This window comes from Salmo salar, chromosome 06 (genome assembly GCF_965601325.2).
Source record: "Salmo salar chromosome 06, fSalSal1, whole genome shotgun sequence".
In the NCBI taxonomy this organism is placed as follows: Eukaryota; Metazoa; Chordata; class Actinopteri; order Salmoniformes; family Salmonidae; genus Salmo; species Salmo salar.
In genome coordinates this window covers 50710150-50737580 of record NC_138296.1, presented here as the reverse complement: position 1 = coordinate 50737580, position 27431 = coordinate 50710150, and the positions used below count along the sequence as shown (strand labels likewise).

The 27431-nt window shown below is 41.3% G+C and overlaps 1 protein-coding gene across 1 annotated transcript; it reads right to left on the bottom strand.

Moving 5' to 3' along the window:
* Positions 1-144: 144 nt before the first annotated feature.
* On the bottom strand, positions 145-24273 carry LOC106607434 (membrane-spanning 4-domains subfamily A member 4A-like). The gene is given in 8 exon segments (XM_082976711.1): positions 145-4726; positions 13030-13119; positions 17776-17898; positions 18215-18379; positions 18649-18705; positions 19136-19173; positions 19176-19242; positions 19372-24273. Coding segments are annotated over 8 exon segments (885 nt in total). The 5' UTR covers positions 19621-24273; the 3' UTR covers positions 145-4630.
* Positions 24274-27431: the final 3158 nt, after the last annotated feature.

The window sequence follows — 27431 nt, the reverse complement described above, 5'->3', positions numbered from 1 at the left end:
CAGCTATACAAACTTGCAAGAGAGATACAATAGTTCCAGTGTTTTCTAAGGGCTAAGCAGTAAATGTCCACTCCCCAAGTTGATTTATTGTGGAATGTCTGACTTGTAACACGGGTCGTCTAAAGGGGACCAAGGCGCAGCGTGTAGAGTGCTCATATTTACTTTATTAATGAAACACGTAGCAAAAACAACAAAACGATCACCAACAGTTCCGTCAGGTAACACATACAAAACAGAAAACAACTACCAACACCCACACATGAAAAACAGGCTGCCTAAGTATGGCTTCCAATCAGAGACAACGATAGACAGCTACCTCTGATTGGAAACCATACCTGGCCAAAACATAGAAAACAAAAACATAAAAATAGAAATCTAGAAAACCCCACATAGAAACAGAAAACCAAAACCACCCAAAACACCCACCTGTCACGCCCTGACCACTCTACTATGGAAAATGACCTCTTACAAGGGTCAGGACGTGACATGACTAGTCTCTTATCTCTTACACTCCCCTGCAGAGTTCTGTCTCAGTCACACATTTCTCAGACCGTTTCTTTAAAAGAGGCAGAGAGACTAGAAAACAACTGTGGAACAATATTAAACCTCTATAATGAATATATATATTGTTAATCTGTAGTCTAGGACCCTATAAATGTAAGGAGGGAGGTCTTATAACCCCTCCCCTTCTATTAATACAACATAAGCATTATCAATTATTATAATACATTAAACATTTGGTACATCCCCTATAATGACCCCTAGGTGAACCCCTGACATAAAGATTCACTCCATTGTGCTGAAAAGAAAGTTCTGCTGTTGGGACAGCTTTATGTAGGCCCTAACAATTTGTGGGCACCGTTTGTAACCGTCACAGTGCAATTAATGTATTGTTTAGTGTCGTGTTGTGTTGTGTAGTGGCTTTGCTGGCATGCATCTAAAAAAGTTTTAGAGTTTGCCCCACCAACATTTAAAAGCTTAAATCGCCACTGGGGAAGATATTTTCACCATAAAAGGCTCCTTTATAATAAAATAATTACATGCTTAATCACATTTGCGGTCACTTTTGATGATGGTGTTTTCCCTCTAATGGACATTGTGCACATTGTTACCTTAGTCTTCCCTGTGGCTCAGTTGGTAGAGCGTGGTGTGTGCAACGCCAGGGTTGTGGGTTTGATTCCCACGGGGGGCCAGTACAAAAGAAAAAAAAAGAACAAATAAATGCATGGTATGAAATGTATGCATTCACTACTGTAAGTCGCTCTGGATAAGAGTGTCTGCTAAATGACTCAAATGTATAATGTAAAAAAATAGCCTGATAGTTTATCAACTTTATAAGCTAAATATTCTGATCTGTTGCGTTATGCTAGTGGTTGTATTAATTTGGGATCTAACACATCCCACAACTGTCCCAGACTATGTTCGGAATATTTCTTCCTCGAATAGAATAAGTCAACTTTTGAATATGGGGGACAGTAGATTGACATAGGCTAGTGCTTTTGCTGTTCGTTAGGCCTACTGATCTTATTGGCTGACCAAAAGTAAATGTGGACAGTTCTTACAATATCTTCGGAAAAGAACTCGAGCAGTTGCGTCCCGGATGTGTCTGTCTTCACTTGTAGCCTGTGAGAAAGACCCGATCACGTGACGGGAGAGGTGCTTCGAAGCACGCAGCATGCAGCCAGGAGAAGGGAATTATAGTTATTATATTCAGCCTATGGGCACAACGGCCACTGGCTGCAAAAGGCATGGATTTTTTTAGGGGGCAGTGCGGCCACACAAAGGGGATGCCGGTGTGACATTTAAGGCATTATCAAGTGCTTGTCAAATTGTGAATGAGAGACTCATGAAGTGTGTACAGCCTGCGCAAATAAAGCAGAGCTCATGCCGTTCATGCAACTTTTTCATGCAAATCATCATTAGAGTCGCATCATGCAGACTTAGAATGTATTAAAAATCTATAGCCCGATGTTTTGTATCACAACTAAAGTTTCATAATAACTCTAAATTAAGCATATAAGAGTACCTGTTTCTTTGTTAACCACTCAACACAGAATAGCTGCATGTGCGCACCCCCTGAAATCATTTGAAGAAAATATATTTCCTATTTTATTCAGCTTTGTTAAATTGTATTGTTCATACTATAAAATAATATCAAATAATGCTGCGGAATTCTAAGCAAATCTGTCTGCTAAATGAACTAGTGTAGCCCACAGCCATATGGCATAGCCAGATCAGGACCTATCATACGGACAATTCAGAGTATGCTATTCCGTTCTTTTGAAGTAGACTACATTTTCTTCGTATAATGTTTCTTTAGACCTGTCTAAAATAAATATTGTGACAGTGTAGGCTATATTACATAGATTGATTAGACTTTTTAAAATGTAGATGTTCCAAAGGTCTGCATCAGTGGCTTGTAGGTGATGTGTGGAAGCCAGGAGATGCTAAATGTGTTTATGTTAATTAACGGTCAATTACTGTGAGACCTGCAGTTATTTGCTTGACAATCACCGGCTGACAAAATTGTGACCGCCACAGCCCTACACCCAAGTACTTCTCTGCAATGGTCACCTACACTCATCAAAACCCATATCTGTTTCTGCCTATGCCAACAGCCTGGGAGGATGGGACACCACCCCTCAACAAACCCTGTAACCCTGTCAAATCTCATATACCCAAATACTTCTCTGCAGCTGCCACCACAACATCTATTTTCTGTGGTTAACTTTCAATTTCTGTGGTACAGTTGAAAACCCTTGCTATGAATGCTAAGAAGCCAACCTTACTGAAGCATAACTCACTCATTACCCTATCCCTTTGTACTGGCACAAATCTACTACTCACTGGGATCCTCTCAGGATCCATCACCCTTGACCCATCCTCCACACTAATCTGCCTCTCTCGCACCGGACACTTACGATCCCCAGCATCATGTGCACCCCTACAATTGACACACACAACTTTATCCACCGAAACTACACAATCCTCTGTCGCATGCCCTCCAGCACACTTCCCACATCTTGGAATCTCCCACTTACACACTTCTGCAAAATGACCAGAATTTTTGCATCTGAAACAGTGCAGTGGATTCTGCACAAAAGCTCTAACAGGATAACTAATATATCCTAACATGACTTTGAGACTGACTCAAAACTCAAAAGGACTGACAATTACTTTTTCACCACGCTCCCCACCTGGTCTGCATCGCACCAAATGGGATGCATCACAAAGACCAGGAATTTTCAACTTCAATTGTTCCACCTTCACACTTAACGCTACCCCAGAAATCACTCCTTTCTATGGTGCCTTATTCCTAAGAGCAAAACAAGAAACAGATATTGACCCAAGTTGCATGACACAAAGTGCCTTCTTCCTCTGGCCAGAAGTAACACACACAAATATCACAAGTCCACTGCAGGTTACCTTCACTGATTCAACTGCACACAACTCCTTTCTCACCCACCCTGAAACCACAAATGGATCAACCAAAAGGCAAGCGTCCGAAAAGGCAGGCTGAGTGACAACTCTTTGAAACGCCTATGTCAAGCAACTTGGATTCAGTGAGCAGCAATGCAGTGAAATCATCTCAAACAACATTGAAATTGCATCAAAGATATATATTATTTATATACACATCTCCCATTTGGCATGCCTCTTGTGATGCGCTGACGAACTTTGGGACTGGTAGGGACATCTCTTCTCCTTGTATCTGTCAGGTGAAGGTCAGGTTTGGCAACGTACAAAAGGAAAGTTGTTACATTTTTTTCTTTCTCAGCTTGATTTCATTAAAACAAACTTTAATGAATAAAAAATGTAAAGAAGTAAAGAAAAAATTATAAAATAGAGGAGGAGGGATTGGGTAAAGCATACAAACCCAGTTTAGGGTAAAGGTTTAGGTTTAATAAGGCAGGGTTCCCAAACTCGGTCCTCTGGACCCCAAATAATCAACTAATCATCAAGCTTTGATAATTTGAATCAGCTGTGTAGTGTTAGGGCAAAAACCAAAACTTGCACGCCTTGGGGTACCGAGGACCGACTTTGAGAAACGCTAGTTTAAAGGGAAGTGTTGGAAATAGGATACGGATCTAGTTTAGGGTAAGGGGTCTTAGGTTCAGGGTAAATAACTTTATTAAAAATAGAAAGTAGGGAATGAAAACCTGTTCTTCAGAATACTATGGGGGGAGTGGTGGTTTGTGATTTTTGAGCGGTGGGATGAATGGTCGTGGTTATTGCTGATGTTGTTTGGGATGAATGGCTGTGGTTACTTGTTTCAAGACATTAAGTTAAATATGTATTTGCATGTTATTAAAAAAAGTGATGCCTCATTATGATGTAGCAGTGGCTGATGTTAGTTCATAAATGTACTATACTTTTATATAATACATTCTAATTAAATTATATCAATAAAAAAAGAGAGAAATTACAAAAACATGAAGTTAAAAAAATCCACCATATAGTAACCTAAACATTATACTGAAACATTACATTACACTATCAATATTGAACTGTCAAATTATTCAGATGAGTGATGTGGTGCCAACCATTGGCTGGCTTGGATCAGAAAAATAGCCCTAGAGAAGACAATTTTAATAAGAAAAAGAGCGATGTATTCACAGAAGCCCAATTCTCAAGGGATGAAAGCAGTGTTTTGTGGAGGCAGGGGGTTCTGTTGAAACCCTGTTCCCATATCGTCTCCCTCAGGACCCTTTGGGTAGATCACAGTCTGTAGAAACAACACAGTACATAATAGGACAGATATGTCCCAAATGGCACCCTATTCCCTATACTTAGTGCTCTATCTTTAACCAAAGCCCGCACCCTATACCCTAAGTAGTGCACTATATAGTGATTAAGATGCCGTTTCGGTTGCAGACTATGATAGAAATTATACAGTAGAGAGATGTTAACAAAAAAGCTACAGTACACATGCTCAGTATTTACAATTTAAACTGATTACTTACTAGGTTGAGCCTGTAGAGTGTCAATATTGCATGATCATCACATCCTTGTTATTATATCATTTTTAAGTTTTAAGTTATATCTATTCGTTTTTCAATGTTTATTTTTAATTCAGTTCAGTTTCAGTTCGTTTTCAGACCTTTATTGTTCGTTTTTATTTAGTTTAAGTGATATATATACATATAACTATAACTATATATATAGTTATATATATATAGTTCTATATTATTTATTTGTATTTGTTTTGTTACCTGCTAACAGTGAAATGCTTATTTACAGGGCATTCCCAACAATGCAGAGAAAAAAATAATAAAATCAGGAATAAATACACAATGAGTAACGATAACATGGCTATATACACGGGTACCAGTACAGAGTTGATGTGCAGGGTTACGAGGTAATTGAGGTAGATATGTGCACATAGGTAGGGGTAAAGTGACTAGGCAACACGATAGATAATAATCAATATCAGCAGCGTATGTGATGAGTCAAAAGAGTTTGTGCAAAAGGGGGTCAATGCAGATAGCCCAGGTAGCTTTTTGGTTAACTATTTAGCAGTCTTATGGCTTGGGAGTTGATGCCGTTCAGGGTCCTGTTGGTTCCAGACCTGGTGCATTCAAACCGCAGTAACAGAGAAAACAGTTTATGAGTTGGGTGGCTGCAGTCTGGATTATGTTTAGGGCCTTCTTCTACCACCGCCTGGTATAGAGGTCCTGGACTGCCAGGTCACTGACCTACTTCTTATAGGCTGTTTCATTGTTGTTGGTGATCAGGCCTACCACCGTTGTGTCGTCAGCAAACTTGATGATGGTGTTGGAGTCGTGTGTGGCCATGCAGTTGTGGGTGAAAAGTGAGTACAGGAGGGGACTAAGCACACAACCCTGAGGGGCCCCCGTGTTGAGAGTAAGCGTGGCAGTTCCCTACCCTCACCACCTGGGGCGGCCCGTCTGGAAGTTCAGGATCCAGTTGCAGAGGGTGGTGTTCAGTCCCAGGGACCTGAGCTTAGTGATGAGCTTGGAGTGCACTATGGTGTTGAACGCTGAGCTATAGTGAATGAACAAATCTATTTTTATTTGTCACATGCACGGAATACAACTGTACACCGTGAAATGCTTGCTTACGAGCCCTTCCCAATGATGCAGAGTTTAAAAATTACAATAAAAAATATAACAAATACACAATAATGGAGTTAGATACAGGGAGTACCAGTAACAGATAAATGTGGAGAGGTATGTACAGTTGAAGTTGGAAGTTGCATACACGTAGGTTGGAGTCATTAAAACTCATTTTTCAAACACTCCACAAATTTCTTGTTAACAAACTATAGTTTTGGCAAGTCGGTTAGCACATCTACTTTGTGCATGACACACGCAAAATGGCTTAAGGATAACAAAGTCAAGGTATTGGAGTGGCTATCACAAAGCCCTGAACTCAATCCCATTGAAAATCTGTGGGCAGAACTGAAAAAGCGTGTGCGAGCAAGGATGCCTAGGAACCTGACTCAGTTACACCAGCTCTGTCAGGAGGAATGGGCCAAAATTCACTCAACTTATTGTAGGAAGCTTGTGGAAGGCTACCCGAAACGTTTGACCCAAGTTAAACAATTTAAAGGCAATGCTACCAAATACTAATTGAGTGTATGTATACTTCTGACCCACTGGGAATGATGAAATAAATAAAAGCTGAAATAAATCATTCTCTCTGCTATTATTCTGACATTTCACATTCCTAAAATAAAGTGGTGATCCTAACTGACCAAATCTACAAATTATATGCATATTCTCGTTTCTGGGCAAGAGTAGTAACCAGTTTAAATTGGGTACGTTTTATATCCGGCCGTGCAAATACTGCCCCCTTGCCCCTAGACATGAAGGCGATTCAATGCAGAAAATGTCAAGAACTTCGAAAGTTTCTTCAAGTGCAGTCGAAAACCATCAGGCGCTATGATGAAACTGTCTCTCATGAGGACCGCCACAGGAAAGATAGACCTAAAGTTACCTCTGCTGCAGAGGATAAGTTTATTAGAGTTAACTGCATCTCAAATTGCAGCCCAAATAAATGCTTCACAGAGTTCAAGTAACTGACACATCTCAACATCAATTGTTCAGAGGAGACTGCGTGAATCAGGCCTTCATGGTCGAATTTCTGCAAAGAAACCACTATTAAAGGACATCAATAATAAGAAGAGACTTGCTTGGGCCAAGAAACAAGAGCAATGGACATTAGACCGGTGGAAATCTGTCCTTTGATCTATTTGAGATTTTTGGTTCCAACTGCTGTGTCTTTATGAGACGCAGAGTAGGTGAACGGATGAATTCCGCATGTGCGGTTCCCACCATGAAGCATGGAGGAGTAGGTGTGATGGTGCTTTGCTGGTTCACGGTCTGTGATTTATTTGTAATTCAAGGCACACTTAACCAGCATGGCTACCACAGCATTGTGCAGCGATACACTATCCCATCTGGTTTGTGCTTAGTGGGACTATCATTTGTTTTTCAACAGGACAATGACCCAAAACACACAGCTGTGTAAGGGCTATTTAACCAAGAAGGAGAGTGATGGAGTGCTGCATCAGATGACCTAGCCTCCACAATCACCCGACCTCAACCCAATTGAGATGATTTGGGATCAGTTGGACCGCAGAGTGAAAGAAAAGAAGCCAACAAGTGCTCAGAATATGTGGGAACTCCTTCAAGACTGTTGGAAAAGCTTTCCAGGTTAAGCTGGTTGAGAGAATGCCAAGAGTGTGCAAAGCTGTCATCAAGGCAAGGGGTGGCTAATTCAAAGAATCTAAAATCTAAAATGTATTTGGATTTTTTAAACACTTTTTTGGTTACTACATGATTCCATGTGTGTTATTTCATAGTTTTGATGTCTTCACTATTTAGAAAATAGTACAAATAATGAAAAATCCTTGAATGAGTAGGTGTGTCCAAACTTTTGACTGGTACTGTAGGTGTTCCTCTTGTCCAGGTGGGAGAGGGCAGTGTGGAGTCCAATAGAGATTACGTCATCTGGGGATCTGTTGGGGCGGTATGCGAATTGGAGTGGGTCCAGTGTGTCTGGGATAATGGTGTTGATGTGAGCCTTGACCAGCCTTTCAATGCATTTCATGGCTACATATATGAATGCTAAGGGGCAATAGTCATTTAGACAGGTTAGTTTGGACTTCTTGGGCACAGGGACTATGGTGGTCTGCTTGGAACATGTATGTATTACATACTGGGTCAGGGAGAGGTTGAAAATGTCATTCAAGACAGTTGCCAGCCGGTCAGCTCATGCTCTGAGTATGTGTCCTGGTAATCCGTCTGTGAATCCTTGAATGTTTGAATGTTAACCTGTTTAAAAGGCCTTACTCACATCGGCTATGGAGAGCGAGATCACACAGTCATCCGGAATAGCCGGTCATGCATGGCTCAGTGTTGCTTGCCTTGAAGCGAGCACAGAAGGCATTTAGCTCATCTGGTAGGCTTGCGTCACTGGGCAGCTTGCGACCGGGTTTCGTTTTGTAGTCCATGATAGTTTGCAAGCCCTGCCACATCTGACAAGCGTCAGAGCCGACGTAGTAGGATTTGATCTTAGTCTTGTATTGACATTTTGCCTGTTTGATGGCTCTTCAGAGGTGGTAGCGGGATTTCTTATTAGTGTCCCGCTCCTTGAAAGTGGTAACCATAGCCTTTAGCTCAGTGTGGATGTTGCCTGTAATCTATGGCTTCTGGTTGGGATATGTACATCAAATCTAAATCAAATCAAACTGTATTTGTCACATGCGCCGAAGACAACAGGTGTAGGTATACCTTAATGTGAAATGCTTACTTACAAGCCCTTAACCAACAACGCAGTTCAAGAAACAGAGTTAAGAAAATATTTTCTAAATAAACTAAAGTAAAAAATAAAATAATAAGTAACACAATAAAATACAGAGTCTAGGTTGGTGTAGGTTGGTCAAGGTAATTTGTACATGTAGGTGGGGGTAAAGTGTCAGTGTAAATAAGGGGGGGGTGTCAGTGTAAATAATTGTTCAGCAGTCTTATTGCTTGGGGGTAGAAGCTATTAAGGAGCCTTTTGGATCTAGACTTGGCGCTCTGGTGCCGCTTGTCATGCAATAGCAGAGAGAACAGTCTATGATTTGGGTGACTGGAGTCTTTGACAATTTTTTGGGTTTTCCTCTGACACTGCCTAGTATATACAGTGGGGAGAACAAGTATTTGATACACTGCCAAAAGGAGGGGGTGGAGTGTCAATGTAAATAGTCCGGTGGCCATTTGATTAATTGTTAACAGGTCTTATGGCTTTGGGGTCTGGAGAAGGTCTGTATGGAGGAGTGGGCCAAAATCCCTGCTGCAGTGTGTGCAAACCTGGTCAAGAACTACAGGTAACCTATGATCTCTGTAATTGCAAACAAAGGTTTCTGTACCAAATATTAAGTTCTGCTTTTCTGATGTATCAAATACTTATGTCATGCAATAAAATGCAAATTAATTACTTAAAAATCATACAATGTGATTTTCTGGATTTTCTCTCACAGTTGAAGTGTACCTATGATAAAAATTACAGACCTCTACATGCTTTGTAAGTAGAAAAACCTGCAAAATCGGCAGTGTATCAAATACTTGTTCTCCCCACTGTAGATCCATACATACAGTGCATCGACGACAACGAATCCCGGAACATATTCCAGTCTGTGCTAGCAAAACAGTCTTTTAGCTTAGCATCCGCTTCATCTGACCACTTTCGTATTAAGTTCATCACTGGTACTTCCTTTTGAGTTTTTGCTTGTCAGCAAGAATGAGGAGGACAGAGTTATGGTCAGATTTGCCAAAGGGAGGGCGAGGGAGAGCTTTGTATGTAATTCTGTGTGTGGAATAAAGGTGATCAAGAGTTTTGTCCCCTCTAGTTGCACAGGTGACATGCTGGTAAAAATAAGGTAAATCTGATTTCAGTTTCCCTGCGTTAAAGTCATTTTCTTGTTTTCTATACAGGTCATTGAGTGTGGTCTTAGTGCCAACATCGTTTGTGGCTGTAAATCACTGGAGGCTGCTGAGGGGAAGATGGCTCATAATAATGGAGCAAATGGAATGGCATCAAACACCTGGAAACCATGTGTTTGATGTATTTGATACCATTCTACTGATTCCGCTCCAGTCATTACCACAAGACCGTTCTCCCCAATTAAGGTGCCACCAACCTCCTATGTGGTAAACAGACAGCTACGAAAGAAATAGATGAAAACTCTCTTGGTAAATAGTGTGGTCTGTAGCTTATCATGAGGTATTCTAACTCAGGTGAGCAAAAACTCAAGACTTCCTTAACATTAGAGATCGCGCACCAGCGGGAGTTAACAAAGAGACACACCCCTCCCCCTTAGTTTAACCCGAGGTTGCCGTTCGTTCTAAATGATACATGGAAAAACCAGCAAGATGTATCTTATCCATGCCTTTGTTCAGCCACCTCTCTGTGAAACATAGAATATTACAGTTCTTCATGTCCCGTTGATAGGATAGTCTTGTGTTCTAATGATTGTACATTCGCCAATAGAACAGGGGTTAGGGGCGGTTTATTTGCTTGCCAACATAGTCTCATCAGGATGCCGGCTCATTTGCCTCTTTTAAATCCCAGGGATTAGGGTCTGGTCCGGAGAAAGCAGAACTGCCGACTTGTTGAAGTAGAAATTGTCATCCAAATCGAAGTTAGTGATCGCTGTTCTGATGTCCTGAAGCTGTTGTCGGTCATAGGAAATTATGACGGAGACATTATGTACAAAAATAGTTACCATCAGCGTAAAAAAAACCCACACAAAATAGCAGAATTGGTCAGGAGTCGGCTATCCACTGCAGTGCCATCTGGTACCCAGAAAGCATGGTCATAGACAAGTCATAGACTATTTTCTCTGCTACGGCAAGCGGTACTGGAGCGCCAAGTCTAGGACCAAAAGGCTCCTTAACAGCTTCTACCCCAAAGCCATAAGACCTGTTAACAATTAATCAAATTGTCACCGGACTAATTACATTGAAAACCCGACCCCCTCCTTTTGTTTTGTACACTGCTGCTACTCACTGTTTATTATCTATGCATAGTGACTTCACCCCTACCTACACGTACAAATTACCTCAACTAACCTGTACCCCCACACATTGACTCGGTACCGGTACCCCATGTATATAGCCTCGTTATTGTTATTTTATGGTGTTACTTTTTATTATTTTTTACTTTAGTTTATTTGGTAAATATTTTCTTAACTCTTCTTGAACTGCACTGTTGATTAAGGGCTTGCAAGTAAGGTCTACACTTGTTGTATTCGGCGCATGTGACAAATAAAGTTTGATTTGGCAGCCATTTGGGTTGGATAGTTATTGTGTGTTTTTTGGGATGTCACTTCTTGCAACTGACGGGCAGTAAAACATAAGGTGATGGGTTTGGTTAGCCGTTCTCATGACCCCAATGCTATACATTGGAGTCATTCCACGTCCCTTTTTGTTGAAGAAATTGACCAACACACCCATGACTGTATTTGTTAGTGACAGAGATGTGTATGTTGGAATCGTTCATTTTCACTCCTGTGGCCTTTACCAAGTGAGTTCCTATACAAATGTTATCATTAGAATTAAACTGAATAAAAACACATTATAAATCTCATAAGGCCTTATTTTCAGTGGCCTGAAACACATGGCTTAAAGGCCACATCAGGCCTGCAAGTAAGATTGCAAAATTCCATTTACATTAACAAAATTCCCAGATCCTGGTTGAAGGATTTCCAGGAATCTTACAACCGAGATTTCTGGAAAAACTGCAACCCTACCTGCTAATCACATTATGCTGACTTGCAATGTGATGTGTAATTCTTAACGGAATCCAGCCAGAGTTATGCTATCCACCAGTTTAACGTTTGAATCACCCCCAACCTGAATTCATAATGACTACCAGGGTTAGGAACAGTGTGAGGAGACAACCTAAGCCATTTAATAAACTAGAACAACCATTTCAGTTATGGGAGCAAAAAAATCTAACTAAATGATTGGATTAGTTTAGAAAAATGTATGTAATTTATCTTTGTGTAGCATAAGTTAAAGCAATTAATCACTCAATGTACATGCATTGGGGTGGCAGGTTGCTTTGATTAGCAGATGGTGCCATTTGACTGTTGTTAAGGTGTTGGAAAAGTGTTCTATACAATGATGTATATAAACCCTGGATTACTGGTGCTATGTATTGGCCATTGAGAGCTTTCACACCACCGAACAGTGGTATTGGCACTCCCCATTAGGAGCAGTCCTCCATATGAATGAATGGAATTATACAGTATTTCAATTAAATGTTTCAAGGACAAAATTACACATATTTGTGTTGTTGTAGGGGGGGACAGTAACATTAGTACTCTCTAAAAAAATATTTGAAGGAAAATGTTTTTTATATATTTACAAATGTTTATTTTTAGCTCACATAATATAATTATGAAAGTATGCATTAAGGTGTCTGTAATATAATAAACGTGTCAAAAACGAATGTAGACATTAATAAATGTATTTCTGTAGCTTCCAAAATCTTTTTTTTACATTGGAGCAGGAGTGCCAAGATGGCTGTGCCCGGTGGCTTCAATACAGGGCCCCCTATCAGTCAACCAGGGGTTATACACACCATTGGTTCTATCGCTTCTAACTACGTCGACGATTTTAATGAGCTGATATGGAATTTCAGCTGGATATACTGTAATCACGACCACCTGGTGAGTTTAGCATAGAGCTAAATGTACCAGGTTATGTGATGGGAACAGCTAACATGTAGCCTTTGATCACGTGCAACTACGTCAATGATTTTATTTGGCCGATGCTTAAACTTAAACTAAACATTTTCGAATATTCGCAAGTACAGCCCCACAGAATTTTACACAGTGACCAACGTTTTGATTACACATTTTTAAATGAAAGTTTTTGCAGTGGAAGTTTTTTAAAATTACTCCAGAAACTCAGTTACTAGGACACTGTTGAGATATTCTAAATTTTAATTTGAGATAATGAGCAGCCTATTTTATATGGCAACCCTGCAATTCAACCTCCAAATATGTCATACCTCGTAGTTGTTCTGAGGAGGGAAAGGTGCGTTGCTTGGAGTCATGCTGCCATGAGGTACCGGTATTTGATTCCCATTGACGAACACTTGCTAAAAGACAGACATGTACATTTTAAGTCCATTTATATAAATTGCTTATCAAATATGCAGGTGTCATGACTGCTCGGAGCTCTTACAGTTGCAGAACAAACACTATATAGACAAAAGTATGTGGACACCCCTTCAAATGAGTTGATTCAGCTATTTCAGACACACCCGTTGCTGACAGGTGTATAAAATCGAGCACACTGTCATGCAATCTCCATAGACAAACATTGGCAGTAGAATGGCCTTACTGAAGAGCTCAGTGACTTTCAGCGTGGCACGGTCATAGGATGCCACCTTCCCATCAGTTAATCTCATTTCTGCCCTGGTCAACTGTAAGTGCTGCTATTGTGAATTATACAACGGGCTAAATCTATGCTGTTAAAATGCCTATTTACTCTGTTCCATCTGACTGTGCAATCCACTGTCTCATCAGCCCAGCCAAGCAATTTATAAACTTGATCTCCACAATAAAAAGCATCTAGACATTATCTCACAAAGACCACTCCTTCAAACAGAATCCTTCCAGATCCTTGAGATCCTTAGTCTGCATTTATGGACTGCCCTATTCAATTCAACCCACATGTTTTCAATGGATTTTAAGTCCGGAGACAGAGATAGACATTGCAAAATGTTGATTTTGTGGCCAATTAACCATTTCTTTGTTTTTATATTTATTCTCGGTAATACCAATTACCCCACCGAAGACATTGTTTAAAAAAGTATACTCGCCATGACAGAATTTATATGGGTAAATAAAACACATAGAATAAAAAGGAAAGTTTGACATCTTCCAAAGTCTGAGGGTGGTTTTAACCTTCCAGACTTGGAATTGTATTAACTCGCCACACAAGGCTTTTACTTGTAACATATTGTTAAGTGCACTAAAGAAGAACAATGGGTACATATTGAAGTTGTTCATGCTAATCCTCAGGATCTTTTCACAAGTCTATTTTCAAACGATAAAGAAGAACATGAACAATTTTATAGTTAAGAACACTATAACAATATTGAAGAAAATGAAATGCTGTCACGTCCTGACCATAGCAAGCTGTTATTTTCTATGGTAGAGTAGGTCAGGGCGTGACATGGGGTTTTCTAGTTTAGTTTTTCTATGTTGTTATGTTCTAGTTTTGTATTTCTATGTTGGGTTTTGTTTGGGATGATCTCCAATTAGAGGCAGCTGGTCCTCGTTGTCTCTAATTGGAGATCATACTTAAGTAGGGGTTTTTCCCACCTGGGTTTGTGGGAGATTGTCTTTGAGTTAGTGTATGTTTCACCTCTGCGTCACGGTTTGTTGTTTTGTTATTCAGTTTATTTATATGTATTGCATAGTTCACAGTTCAATAAAAATGTGGAATGATAATCATGCTGCACTTTGGTCCGCTTCTCCTTACGACAACCGTGACAGAATCTCCCACCGCCATATGACCAAGCAATGGACCAGTGGACTTTTGAGGAGATAAGGAGGAGTATATCCAGGGCTTTGGAGGAATTAGGGGCAGGAGAAAAGTGCCTCCCATGGGAACAGGTGGAGGCAGCGAGAGCACGGCAACGAGGGAAGCACGAGAGGCAGCCCCCAAAAACATTTTGGGGGGAGGCACACGGGGAGATTGGCAGAGTCAGGTTGGAGACCTGAGCCAACTCCTCATGCTTACCGTGAGGTGTGTGTCACCAGTCTGGCGCCACCTGTGCCAGCCCCACGCATCAGGTCTCTAGTGCGCCTGCCCAGTCCGGTGTGTCCTGTTCCTGCTCCTCGCACTCGCCCTGAGGTGCATGTTACCAGTCTGGCGCCACCTGTGCCACCCCCACGCATCAGGCATCCAGTGTGCCTTCCCAGTCCAGAGCTTCCGGCGACAGTTCCCAGTCTAGAGCTTCCGGCGACGTCCCCTAGTCCGGAACCTCCAGCAACGTTCCTCAGATCGGTGAGACCTGTTCCGGCTTCACGTAAGAAGCCTCCAGTGATGATCCATGGTCCGGAGCCTGTAGGGATAATCCATGGCAAGAAGCCTGTAGGGATGATCCATGGCCCGGAGCCTGTAGGGATGATCCATGGCACAAAGCCTCCAGTGGTGATCCATGGCACGGAGCCTGCAGTAATGATCCATGGCATGGAGCCTGCAGCGACGGTCCCCAGCCTGGAGCCTCCTGAGACGGCCCGCAGCCCGGAGCCTCCTGAGACGGCCCGCAGCCCGGAGCCTCCTGAGACGGCCCGCAGCCCGGAGCCTCCTGAGACGGCCCGCAGCCCGGAGCCTCCTGAGACGGCCCGCAGCCCGGAGCCTCCTGAGACGGCCCGCAACCCGGAGCCTCCAGCGGCGGCCTGCAGTACAGAACCTCCGGCGACGATCCAGGGTCAGGTGACACAAAAGCAGAGGGATCAGCGGGCGGAGCGGGGGTACGCCCCGAACCGGAGCCGCCTCCTCTGCTGGAGGATCCGCGGGCTGAGAAGGTTCTGAGTACTGCACCAGAGCTGCCATAGACATTTGTTCACCCTCCCTTACCCTCCCTTTTTTTTTGTGTGTGTGTTGGTGCGTTCGGAGTCCGCACCTTTGGGGGGGGGGGGGGGTACTGTCACGTCCTGACCATAGAAAGCTGTTATTTTCTATGGTAGAGTAGGTCAGGGCGTGATGGGGGGGTTTCTAGTTTAGTTTTTCTAGTTTAGTTTTTCTATGTTATGTTCTAGTTTTGTATTTCTATGTTGGGTTTTGTTTGGGATGATCTCCAATTAGAGGCAGCTGGTCCTCGTTGTCTCTAATTGGAGATCATACTTAAGTAGGGGTTTTTCCCACCTGGGTTTGTGGGAGATTGTCTTTGAGTTAGTGTATGTTTCACATCTGCGTCACGGTTTGTTGTTTTGTTATTCAGTTTATTTATATGTATTGCATAGTTTCACAGTTCAATAAAAATGTGGAACGACAATCACGCTGCACTTTGGTCCGCTTCTCCTTACGACAACCGTGACAGAATGCATACTAAAAGAACCAATATCACTCCATAAAAACACAACCCTATGGAACAATCCTTGGATAGCTTTTCAGAGTTCACTGATAAATTGGCCCCATAGAAAACTAAAGGCATAAGAAATAAAATGATTTCCATTACAGAATTAAAAAGCAATTTTAGACTGACTAATGTAGACATTTTCAAATACACGCAATTGAAAAGTTCTATACACCAAATTTCTATCTGAAATCTTTTGGACATCAAAGAAATGTTGAGGGAATCCTATCTGACTCAGAAAAGGATACACATAGAGAATGATAGGTAATATAAAACGTTTAGATCAAGATTTAAAAAGAACTGATATTGACACAAGATGAAGGGAGTGTTGGAACATAACTAATCAGCACATCCACCAGTGCTGCTGTGAACCGCATCACAAGAGACATGCTAAACGGAAGACCTATCATTTTTTTAAATCTTTGATGCGATTTCAATGTTTGAGTTGCTTTGTGTGCCACCAAATTTGCTTGAGATGATTTTACTGCAACACTGCTCACTGAATCCAAGTTGCTTGACATAGGGGTTTCAAAGAGCTGTCAGTCAAGGCGAGCTCAAGAATATAAGCTCCCTCTCACTCAGCCTGTCTTTTCAAACTTCCTGGCAGTTACCATGAGATAAAAAGTAATTTTAAGAATGACTGTTCAGGACCTTTAAGTGTACAACTAGCAAGGACTCAATAATTCATGTCTTCTGGGAGTGCTATAAAGTCAAAACGTTATAGATGGAGTTAGAAAGTTGGCAGCCAGAAGTTTTACAATGTAAGTTTACTTTTAATCTATCTATATGCATATTTCAAGACATGTCATATGAGGTTGTGGTGAAATACTCAATGGGGTGGACCATACTTTTCTCTTCAACGATTCTGAAAAACTTCTCATAAACTGGTACTGTACATCTTTCGTTCATGCTGGGAAAAGAGAGAGTTGCTCCCAAGAATCAGAAATTCTTCCTAGGTTTGAGCTCACGGCCGCTGTGTTGGCAGAAAATTGTCATGGCAAATTGTCATAACAAAAGTAAGAACCGTGAGCTCTCCCACCGAACACCTGTGCCTTTATATATCACCTGGTGTGTTTACCACCACCATGTGTCTGCCCCCTAGTGGTCGGGAGTGTAATTGCCAAAATAATACCATAATATAAGATACACCCAAATTGGCTCCTACACTGGCTAAAGTTCATGATGCTATTGACCTTAACAAGGGGCCCAGGACCAGTGGAAGAAAATTAACCCCATAACGTCAAAGATTCACCACTATATTTTACGGTAGATATGGGGTTATTTTCTGTGCATTCTCATTTCGATGCCAAACCCACCACTGGTGTGCATGGCCAAAGCTATTTTCAAAGGACATCAATGATCTGGAAGGATTCTGTACAGAGGAATGGTCTAAGATCCCTCCCAATGTGGTCTCCAAATCATAAAACATTTTAGAAAAAGTGTCAGTGCTGTTATCCTTGCACAGTGAGGTATTGAAAACAGGGGTGTCATTAATTGTGACCCATACAATGTAGCTCAGTATTGAATGATTTATTTTATACAGTCATTTTTGCTCATTTTTATCAAGGGTGTCAATAATTTCAGACCACACTGTATGCGGAGCTAGATTTCTGTTTAAATCTTGTACCACATTTTGACAGAAATCTATGTCCATAGACTCACCTCAGGGGTGGAACGGCAGCACTGGCAGACAGCTCTGCAGGCGAATGACGAGACACAGATGGACACTATAAACTCCAGCATGGAGAAAACAACCAAAACACCAGAAATTCCCTGGGACCTGACCTATAGACAGAGAGGAACAGGAAACAGCAGTTAACTAGACTACACTGCCATTTTGGAGCAATTATGTACAATTAAACTTTGACTCCCGTTTCAGCGTGGGCTAACAAGAAGTATAAATTAACTCAATAGCATCTAATTCACTATTACTTGCATGTTGGAGATGTCACATATATGCTACAAATGGTGTATAATTTAAACGAATAAAAAACATTCAACAGTATGTACAAAAGTCTTGAAATACGATTATAGATGATAAATACCCCTATACCGATTTACAAATATGTCCTGACCAAAGGAATAAGCATTTGGTATGTACCCAATACTGTTGACAGACATAGGATGGAGGGTAGTATGGAGGATAGTCTGGATAGTCACAGTAGTAGTTATAAAAGATGATCCCAGCACTGTCTAAAGAATGCAGAATGGTGCCAGTAAGAGCAGTAACCGTGGCGACAACATTCATTCCAAGGGAGCCTTTTACCTAAGGGACAGAGAGCAGAAAGAGGACATGGGGATGAATGATACAATATAGAATACAGTGTGTTGACAATCATTATTACATGTCTTTATTAAAGGTGCAATCTGCAGTTGCTGAATCGCCAGTGCCCACCCCACTGCTTGTGATGTGGGAGGAAAACAAGCAGGTTGAACGAAAAAATTAGGGCCTAAGTAGATTCTGTTTTGAAATAGAGTGGAACTTTATAAATCAAAAGCCTAAACTTTATTGAGGAAAAAATAGTTGACACTGACCAGACATGTGTTCAATCTGTTGTCAGCAGCAACAGTTAGAGAGCCTGCAATGACATACTGAGAAGGAACAAGGAAGGTATTAAACAAGAGTGCGTCCCAAATGGCATCCTATTCTCTACACGGTACACTACAAAAGTAGTGCACTATATAGTGAGTAGGGTACCATGTGGGACAAACATATTTCTACAGTATGACCAAAGTTCAAATTCAAGTTTAATTACTCCCACATAGAAGTCAATACAAACTGAGTGTATAAATGGCATAGGCCTAGCCAAATACATATACAGTGATAAAAGTCATTAGTTAAGTAATTCGTTATAAAGCATTACCTTAAATTAAAGATTTTATATTTTTTTCATTTTTTTACATTTGTTTTTAATGCATTTCTTTTCAAATTGTGACATGATTCAATTATTAGGATGTTTTGTTTGCATCAAGAAAGACAGGAAATATAGGGTAGGATTGTTAGACAGAACAGTTCACTCACAATGATAGATCCCCAGACAAATATTCCGCTAATTACTCTACTTGTGGTCCTGTAGCCATCACGATTCCTGTCAACAGCATCATCAAACCAACCATGATCTGTACGGTCTGTGAGAGAAAAACAAAGTACAAAGCAGAAAATTCATTTTTCTCTTCTTCCAATACATTCAACCAAAATTGTCTTTTTTTTTTAAATGTCAAAATCATTTTCAAATGATGTAAAACAGAAATTCTTACCCCCAGCGCTTTTGGTTGCCCTGCCCGGAAACTTCCCGGCACTGAGGAAACCGTCTGTCCCAAACAGTGAGGGGCAGAAGCGACCCTCACAACCCCCATCCCGTTCCCAGTGGGGTGTACATGGGTGATGACCACCACCCCGTTAGTGGTGGTTGTTACAGAGCTGGACATCTTCACAGAGGAGAGACGGATGTTTGTAGTACAGTAAGAGGTGATACGGCTGGTCAGTGGTGTGTTGTTGAGCCTCATGTAAAGTTTATACTCTACCTGGGACTTCCAGATAATAATTTACTTGGGACTGTCATGCATAATAGGTGTGTCTGCCACTCATTAGACTTTGAACTCTCCCCATTAAATATTTATTTTACTTCACCTTTATTTAACCAGGTAGGCAAGTTGAGAACAAGTTCTCATTTACAATTGCGACCTGGCCAAGATAAAGCAAAGAAGTGTGACACATACAACAACACAGAGTTACACATTGAAATATGGGTGGGCGGTAGGCTGTTTGTCTTTGTGGTTGCTGTATCATCTGTTTACTTGAATTATTTCGTCATTGTTGAGCGACATTTAGTTCCTTCTGTATTATCATAACTTCCCATCATGGGCTTGAAGTTGTTTGCCTTCAGAACACAGGCTATACAAGAAACTCATACACTTCCATGAAAGTGTGTATAAGTTTCTCTTTCATGTTACATAGCATGGAAGTGTATACATTTCTTTTGTTTCTGTGCTGTAGAGGCAACCATCTTTAAGGTGTGGTATAATAAAGTAATTTAATTTAACCAAAGACTTTTCCCCTCTGTGGGGAGACATCCTGAATTAAAGAAGAAGTAGGTGAAATAACCAGAATAACTATTTATTAGTGAATGTTGAATTATTGGTAAGTGGATGTTAGATAAGCATGACAAACAGAAAAGAGCTTAGTAAAGTGTATATACTGTAAATGTTGAGATATCATGTAAACATAAGCTCTTCATGTCTACTCCTGCACCCCTCTCTTCCTCTCCTCATCTTCTCGCCTCCCTCTTCCTCTCCTCATCTCTCTTCCTCTCCTCATCGTACTTCCTATTCTCCCCTCTCATCCTCTCCTCCTGTCTATGCCTCTCCTTCTCTCTTTTCCAAGATTATTATAGTTATTAGTTTTTAATTCTATTCATTTTTTGATTTTTCTTTGAAAATCAGTTTAGTTTCAGTTTGCCTTTAGAGTTTCTATAAATGTTTTGTTTGATAAAAACATTACTATTTCAATTTATGTTATTTAGTTTCAGTTTAGTTTTAGCAGTAGCAGTGCATGGGTAAAATCACTGGGGAAGCCAAGCACATGCCCCCCCAACTACACCTTTGTTTTATTACAAAACCAGTATACATTGGCTTCAAAAAGTATTCCTACCCCTTATTCCACCTTTCTCACCCATCTACACACAATACTCCATAATGACAAAGTGAAAACACATTTTTTTTAAATTATGCAAATGTGTGTAAATTAAATACAGAAATATCTCATTTACATAAGTATACACACATCTGACTCAATACATGTTAGAATCACCTTTGGCAGCGATTACAGCTGTGAGTCTTTCTGGGTAAATCTCTAAGAGCTTTGCACACCTGGATTGTACAAGCTTTGTCAAGTTGGTTGTTGATCATTGCTAGACAGCCATTTCCAAGTCTTGCCATATATTTCCAGTGGCGATTTTAGCATGTAAATCTTGGTGGGGGAAAACTCAAGTAATTTTTTGGGATGCATGCCAGCAAAGCCACTACACAACAATTTATCATTTTACTAGGCCTACAGTTTATTTGGAAAGTATTCAGACCTCTTCACTTCGATTCAATAGTTTTTTTCCTCTCATCAATACCCGTTGATGACAAAGCAAAAATGGGTTTTTAGAAATGTTTGCACATTTATTAAAAGTAAAAAACTGAAATATCACTAGTACATAAGTATTCAGACCCTTTACTCAGTACTGTGTTGAAGCACCTTTGGCAGCCATTACAGCCTCGAGTCTTCTTGAGTATGACGCTACAAGCCTGGCACACCTGTATTGGGGGAGTTTCTCTCACTCTTCTCTGCAGATCCTCTCAAGCTCTGTCAGGTTTTATGGGGGAGCGTCGCTGCACAGATTTTTTCAGGTACCTCCAGAGATGTTCGATCTGGTTCAAGTCTGGGCTCTGGCCGGGCCACTCAAGGACATTCAGAGACTTGTCCCGAAGCAACTCCTGCATGGTCTTGGCTGTGTGCTTAGGGTTGTTTTCCTGTTGGAAGGTGAACCTTTGCCTCAGTCTGAAGTCCTGAGTGCTCTGGAGCAGGTTTTCTTCAAGGATCTCTCTGTACTGTGCTCCATTCATCGTTCCCTCAATCCTGACTAATCTCCTAGTTCCTGCCGCTGAAAATCATCCCCACAGCATGATGCTGCCACCACCATGCTTCACCATAGGGATGGTATTGGCCAGGTGATGAGCGGTGCATGGTTTCCTCCAGACGTGATGCTTGGCATTCAGACCAAAGTGTTCAATCTTGGTTTTATTAAACCAGAACATCTTGTTTCTCATGGTCTGAGAGTCCTTTAGGTGCCTTTTGGCAAACTCCATGTGGACTGTCATGTGCCTTTTACTGAGGAGTGGCTTCCGTCTGGCCACTCTACCATAAAGACCTGATTGGTGGAGTGCTACAGAGATGGTTGTCCCTCTGGAAGGTTCTCCCATCTCCACAGAGGAACTCTAGAGCTCTGTCAGAGTGACCATCTGGTTCTTGGTCGCCTCCCTGACCAAGGCACTTCTCCCCCGACTGCTCAGTTTGGCCAGGTGACCAGCTCTAGGAAAACTCTTGGTGGTTCCAAACTTCTACTTAAGAATGATGAAGGCCACTGTGTTCTTGGGGACCTTCAATGCTGCAAAAATGTTTGATACCCTTCCCCAGATCGGTGCCTCGACACAATCCTGTTTCGGAGCTATACGGAAAATTCCTTTGACCTCATGGCTTGGTTTTTGCTCTGACATGCACTGTCAACTGTGGGACATTACATGGACAGGTGTGTGCCTTTCCAAATCATGTCCAATCAATTGAATTTCCCACAGGTAAATTGGTCAAGTAGTAGAAGAATCTAAAAAATTATCAATGGAAACAGAATGCACCTGAGCTAAATTTAGAGTCTCATAGAAAAGGGTCTGAATTCTTATGCAAATGTGCTATATCTAAAAAAATGTTTTTTACTTTGTCATTATGGGGTACTGTCTGTAGATTGATGAGCAAAATGTTTTATTTAATACATTTTAGAATAAGGCTGTAACATAACAAAATGTGTAAAAAGTGAATGCTCTGAATTCTTTCCAAATGCACTGTATGTGGTCTAAAAAGGAAGGAAAATAAAATCACGAGTATCCACTTTTAAAGACAATATACCAACACACAGACAGCGCATTGCGCAAACAAAACAACCCTCACGATTTCACCTGGAATTAATTGGGTCTATTACTGAACTTTTTGTTGAAGAGACACTAGAAGAGACTGCCACTGGCAAACATGGTTACAGTCCCAACAACATTATATAGTAACCCCTCCTCATGAAGAAAAGCACATGAGCTAATTATAATACACAAATTAAGAAAAACAATGAAATCATTCCAACATAATAAAATTAGGAATAAGATACTAATGAGATAGACCTATATACTGTAAGCAATATAACAATTGAGATGTACAAACTATTACATAAGGGAATGATGAGCGGATAAGAGGCAAACCATAATTTTGTTTAAGACATTAATGAGCGAGTAGTCGATATACAGTAACTATTTGTTCAGCGCTTTTGAAATGTACAGTGACAGAATTCAGAACATGGTCCGTTCTTTCAATATTCTCCCTGTACACCAAGCCAGAACCATAGGATAAACAACGGACTTTAGTGCGTTCAAGACGACTGGGAACTTGGAAAAAGATTAGCTCGGACTGGGAAAATTGTTTTGAACGGTCATCCAACTGGGAATTCCAAGTCGGGAACTCGAGAGTTCCCAGTTGTCTTGAAAGCACCATAAATCCAGAGAATGCCGGACTTTGATGACAAAGTTTGATGGCAAGGTTTGCCCACAAGAAGGACCGCTGCGCCACTTTCAAGTGAGCACAGCACAACAACTGTGAGTCCAAAAATATGTATTGTATTCTGCTACATAAATTATGTAATATGCCAGGAACTGTAGCTAAGAAAGTAATACTAAGTGTATATTGTGTAGTAAGCTGTTAGCAGCCCATGTGTCTCACCCTAAGGATTTGGTCCCTCTCCCCCTCAGAACTTAGCTTATTGTTCTGACTAGTTGGTGCATATGTAGCCTATATTCTGTTTTGGATAAATTTCATCATTGAATATTGTAAGAGCTTCGTCCTTCATGACTGGGAAATGCCTTGATTCTAGGCCCTAGGAAATCCTATATCCATCTCATTAGATCAGAACAGGATGGATCAACAGTGATTCATATTACTGGTTTGCATCCTATAAAAAGGATAGTTGTGTTTTGTGTTTTGTTACACACTAACATTTACTTGTCTACCCATTTGATGTGGATCATTGTCAGGTTATTTGATATATAAGCTTCAGTGACAAAATAACACCATGGTTGTAATAACACTTTAAACAGGTAGTTTGTACATGTGTAAAATGTGTTTGTTTTGGGTCTACACTAGTAAGTTTAACTTATGTCATGTCTAGTCACAGAGGAATTTCTTCTGAATAACTGGTCAAAGCTCAGCAGCTCCAATTCAGATTCAGGCAATTTTGATGTAAGGCTTCATCACACCTATAGTGACTGCTTCTATCCGTCACACCCATTGTTGCTTATCCATTGTTCACTAGATATATCAATGTAATTACACCCAACACAATGCTGAAAAACAGAATGCTTCCCACCACTAGATCACATAACTAGACATGAGTTGGATGTGATCCCAACGCTGCCACCAATGTAGTGGAAGAAAGTGAAAGTGAAAGCTGCAACAGGGACTTTAAACAGGGCTCATACATGGCAAAGTGAGCACTAATGGCTGTTGCCATGAAATCCTAGTAGGCCTCTGGGCAGAGGCAGTAGGCCTATAATGCTGGCATATGCTTTGTTACAATAGCTTAAGTATATAACATGATTGACATGACCATAATAATCATCATGGAAGTGCTTCTAGTTTTAAAAATCACCTTTCCAGAAATAAGTCTGTCACAGTTGCCGCTTGCTATGGACCACCCTCTGCCCCCAGCTGTGCCCTGGACACCATATGTGAATTGATTGCCCCCCATCTATCTTCAGAGCTCGTGCTGCTAGGTGACCTAAACTGTGACATGCTTAACACCCCGGCCATCCTACAATCTAAGCTTGATGCCCTCAATCTCACACAAATTATCAATGAACCCACCAGGTACAACTCCAAATCCATAAACTCGGGCACCCTCATAGATATCATCCTAACCAACTTGCCCTCCAAATACACCTCTGCTGTTTTCAACCAAGATCTCAGCGATCACTGCCTCATTACCTGCATCCATAATGGGTCTGAGGTCAAACGACCACCCCTCATCACTGTCAAACGCTCCCTAAAACACTTCAGCGAGCAGGCCTTTCTAATCGACCTGGCCCGAGGATCCTGGAAGGATATTTACCTCAACCCGTCAGTAGAGGATGCCTGGTTATTCTTTAAAAGTGCCTTCCTCACCATCTTAAATAAACATGCCCCATTCCAAAAAGGTTGAACCAGGAACAGATATAGCCGTTGGTTCTCTCAAGACCTGACTGCCCTTGACCAGCACAAAAACATCCTGTGGCGTTCTGCATTAGCATCGAACAGCCCCCGTGATATGCAACTTTTCAGGGAAGTTAGGAACAAATATACACAGGCAGTTAGGAAAGCTAAGGCTTGCTTTTTCAAGCAGAAATTTCCATTCTGTAGCACAAACTCAAAAACGTTCTGGGACACTGTAAAGTCCATGGAGAATAAGAGCACCTCCTCCCAGCTGCCCACTGCACTGAGGCTAGGAAACACGGTCACCACCGATAAATCCACTATAATTGAGAATTTCAATAAGCATTTTTCTACGGCTGGCCATGCTTTCCACCTGGCTACCCCTATCCCGATCAACAGCCCTCCACCCCCCACCGCCCAAGCCTCCCCCACTTCTCCTTCACCCAAATCCAGATAGCTGATGTTCTGAAAGAGCTGAAAAATCTGGACCCCTACAAATCAGCCGAGCTAGACAATCTGGACCCTCTCTTTCTAAAATGATCTGCCGAAATTCTTGCAACCCCTATTACTAGCCTGTTCAACCTCTCTTTCGAATCGTCTGAGATTCCCAAAGATTGGAAAGCTGCCGCGGTCATCCCCTCTTCAAAGGGGGAGACACTCTAGACCCAAACTGCTACAGACCTATATCTATTCTACCCTGCCTTTCTAAGGTCTTCGAAAGTCAAGTTAACAAACAGATTACCGACCATTTCGATTCTTTGACCCACCGCTACGCAGATGACACCATTCTGCATACCTCTGGCCCTTCTTTGGACACTGTGTTAACTAACCTCCAGACGAGCTTCAATATCATACAACTCTCCTTCCGTGGCCTCCAACTGCTCTTAAATGCAAGTAAAACTAAATGCATGCTCTTCAACTGATCACTGCCCGCCCGTCCAGCATCACTACTCTGGACGGTTCTGACTTAGAATATGTGGACAACTACAAATACCTAGGTGTCTGGTTAGACTGTAAACTCTCCTTCCAGACTCACATTAAACATCTCCAATCCAAAATTAAATCTAGAATCGGCTTCCTATTTCGCAACAAAGCATCCTTCACTCATGCTGCCAAACATACCCTCGTAAAACTGACCATCCTACCGATCCTCGACTTTGGCGATGTCATTTACAAAATAGCCTCCAACACTCTACTCAACAAAATGGATACAGTCTATCACAGTGCCACCCGTTTTGTCACCAAAGCCCCTATACTACCCTTCACTGCGACCTGTACACTCTCATTGCCTGGCCCTCGCTTCATACTCGTCGCCAAACCCACTGGCTCCAGGTCATCTACAAGTCTCTGCTAGGTAAAGCCCCTCCTTATTAACATGATTTCAACAAGAAAAATAGCAATGTATTCACTGAGGCCCGTTTCTCAGGCAGTGTATTGAGGAGGCAGGTGGTTCTGTTGAAACCCTGCTCCCTCGGGACCCTTTGGGTAGTCCACAGTCTGTAGAGAATACAACACAGGACATCATAAGACATGTATCACCTTGACTATAGTTATGTCCCAAATTGCACCCTATCCTCTATATAGTGCACTACTTTTGACCAGAGCTGTACCCTATCCTCTATACTGCACTGGTCAGAAATAGTGCAGTATAGGGAATATGATGCCATTTGGGATGCATCAAATGATAGACACTCTGTAAGAGTGATATTAGCACTCAGTGGTGTAAAATAACCCCCAGTGTTGGAGTTAACAACCATAGTTATTGTTTTACACTGTGGAGAGTAGTGATGGGAAATCAAGGATTTCTGAAGGCTTCGGGGGCTTTTACCAAATTGTGCAGAAAAATAATTAATTACTCAGAACTTCATTATCGGTTCACAATACACATTAGTGACATCTGCTGGTCAACAATAAATAGCAGCGTTTCCCCCCTCCCCCCACTATTTCAATCAAAACTCTGTGGCGCAGCAGTAAATGGTTGGGTTTAGTAGCTTACAATCAATTGGAAACCAGATTCACATCATGCTTCTATTTTTTAGCCTTCAAGTTGTCTATTTTTCAAAAACTGTGAATCTATGGCATTATTTAGGATGGTTAAGACAGAAGCTTATACTATACTAAAAAATATATATTTTAAGTACAACGCGCAGAAAGTGTGGTTTCACATAAAACAATTTTCAAAACGGCGTGCCTTTACCGGAATTCGACCTCATACCTCATGTCAGATGAAACTACAAGTACAAAACCTGAACTATATTTGTAAGTCCAATGTCCAGCAATGCTCCCTCAAATCGGCAATGACAAATTTCAGGTCTGCTGAGCGCAAACTTCTGAA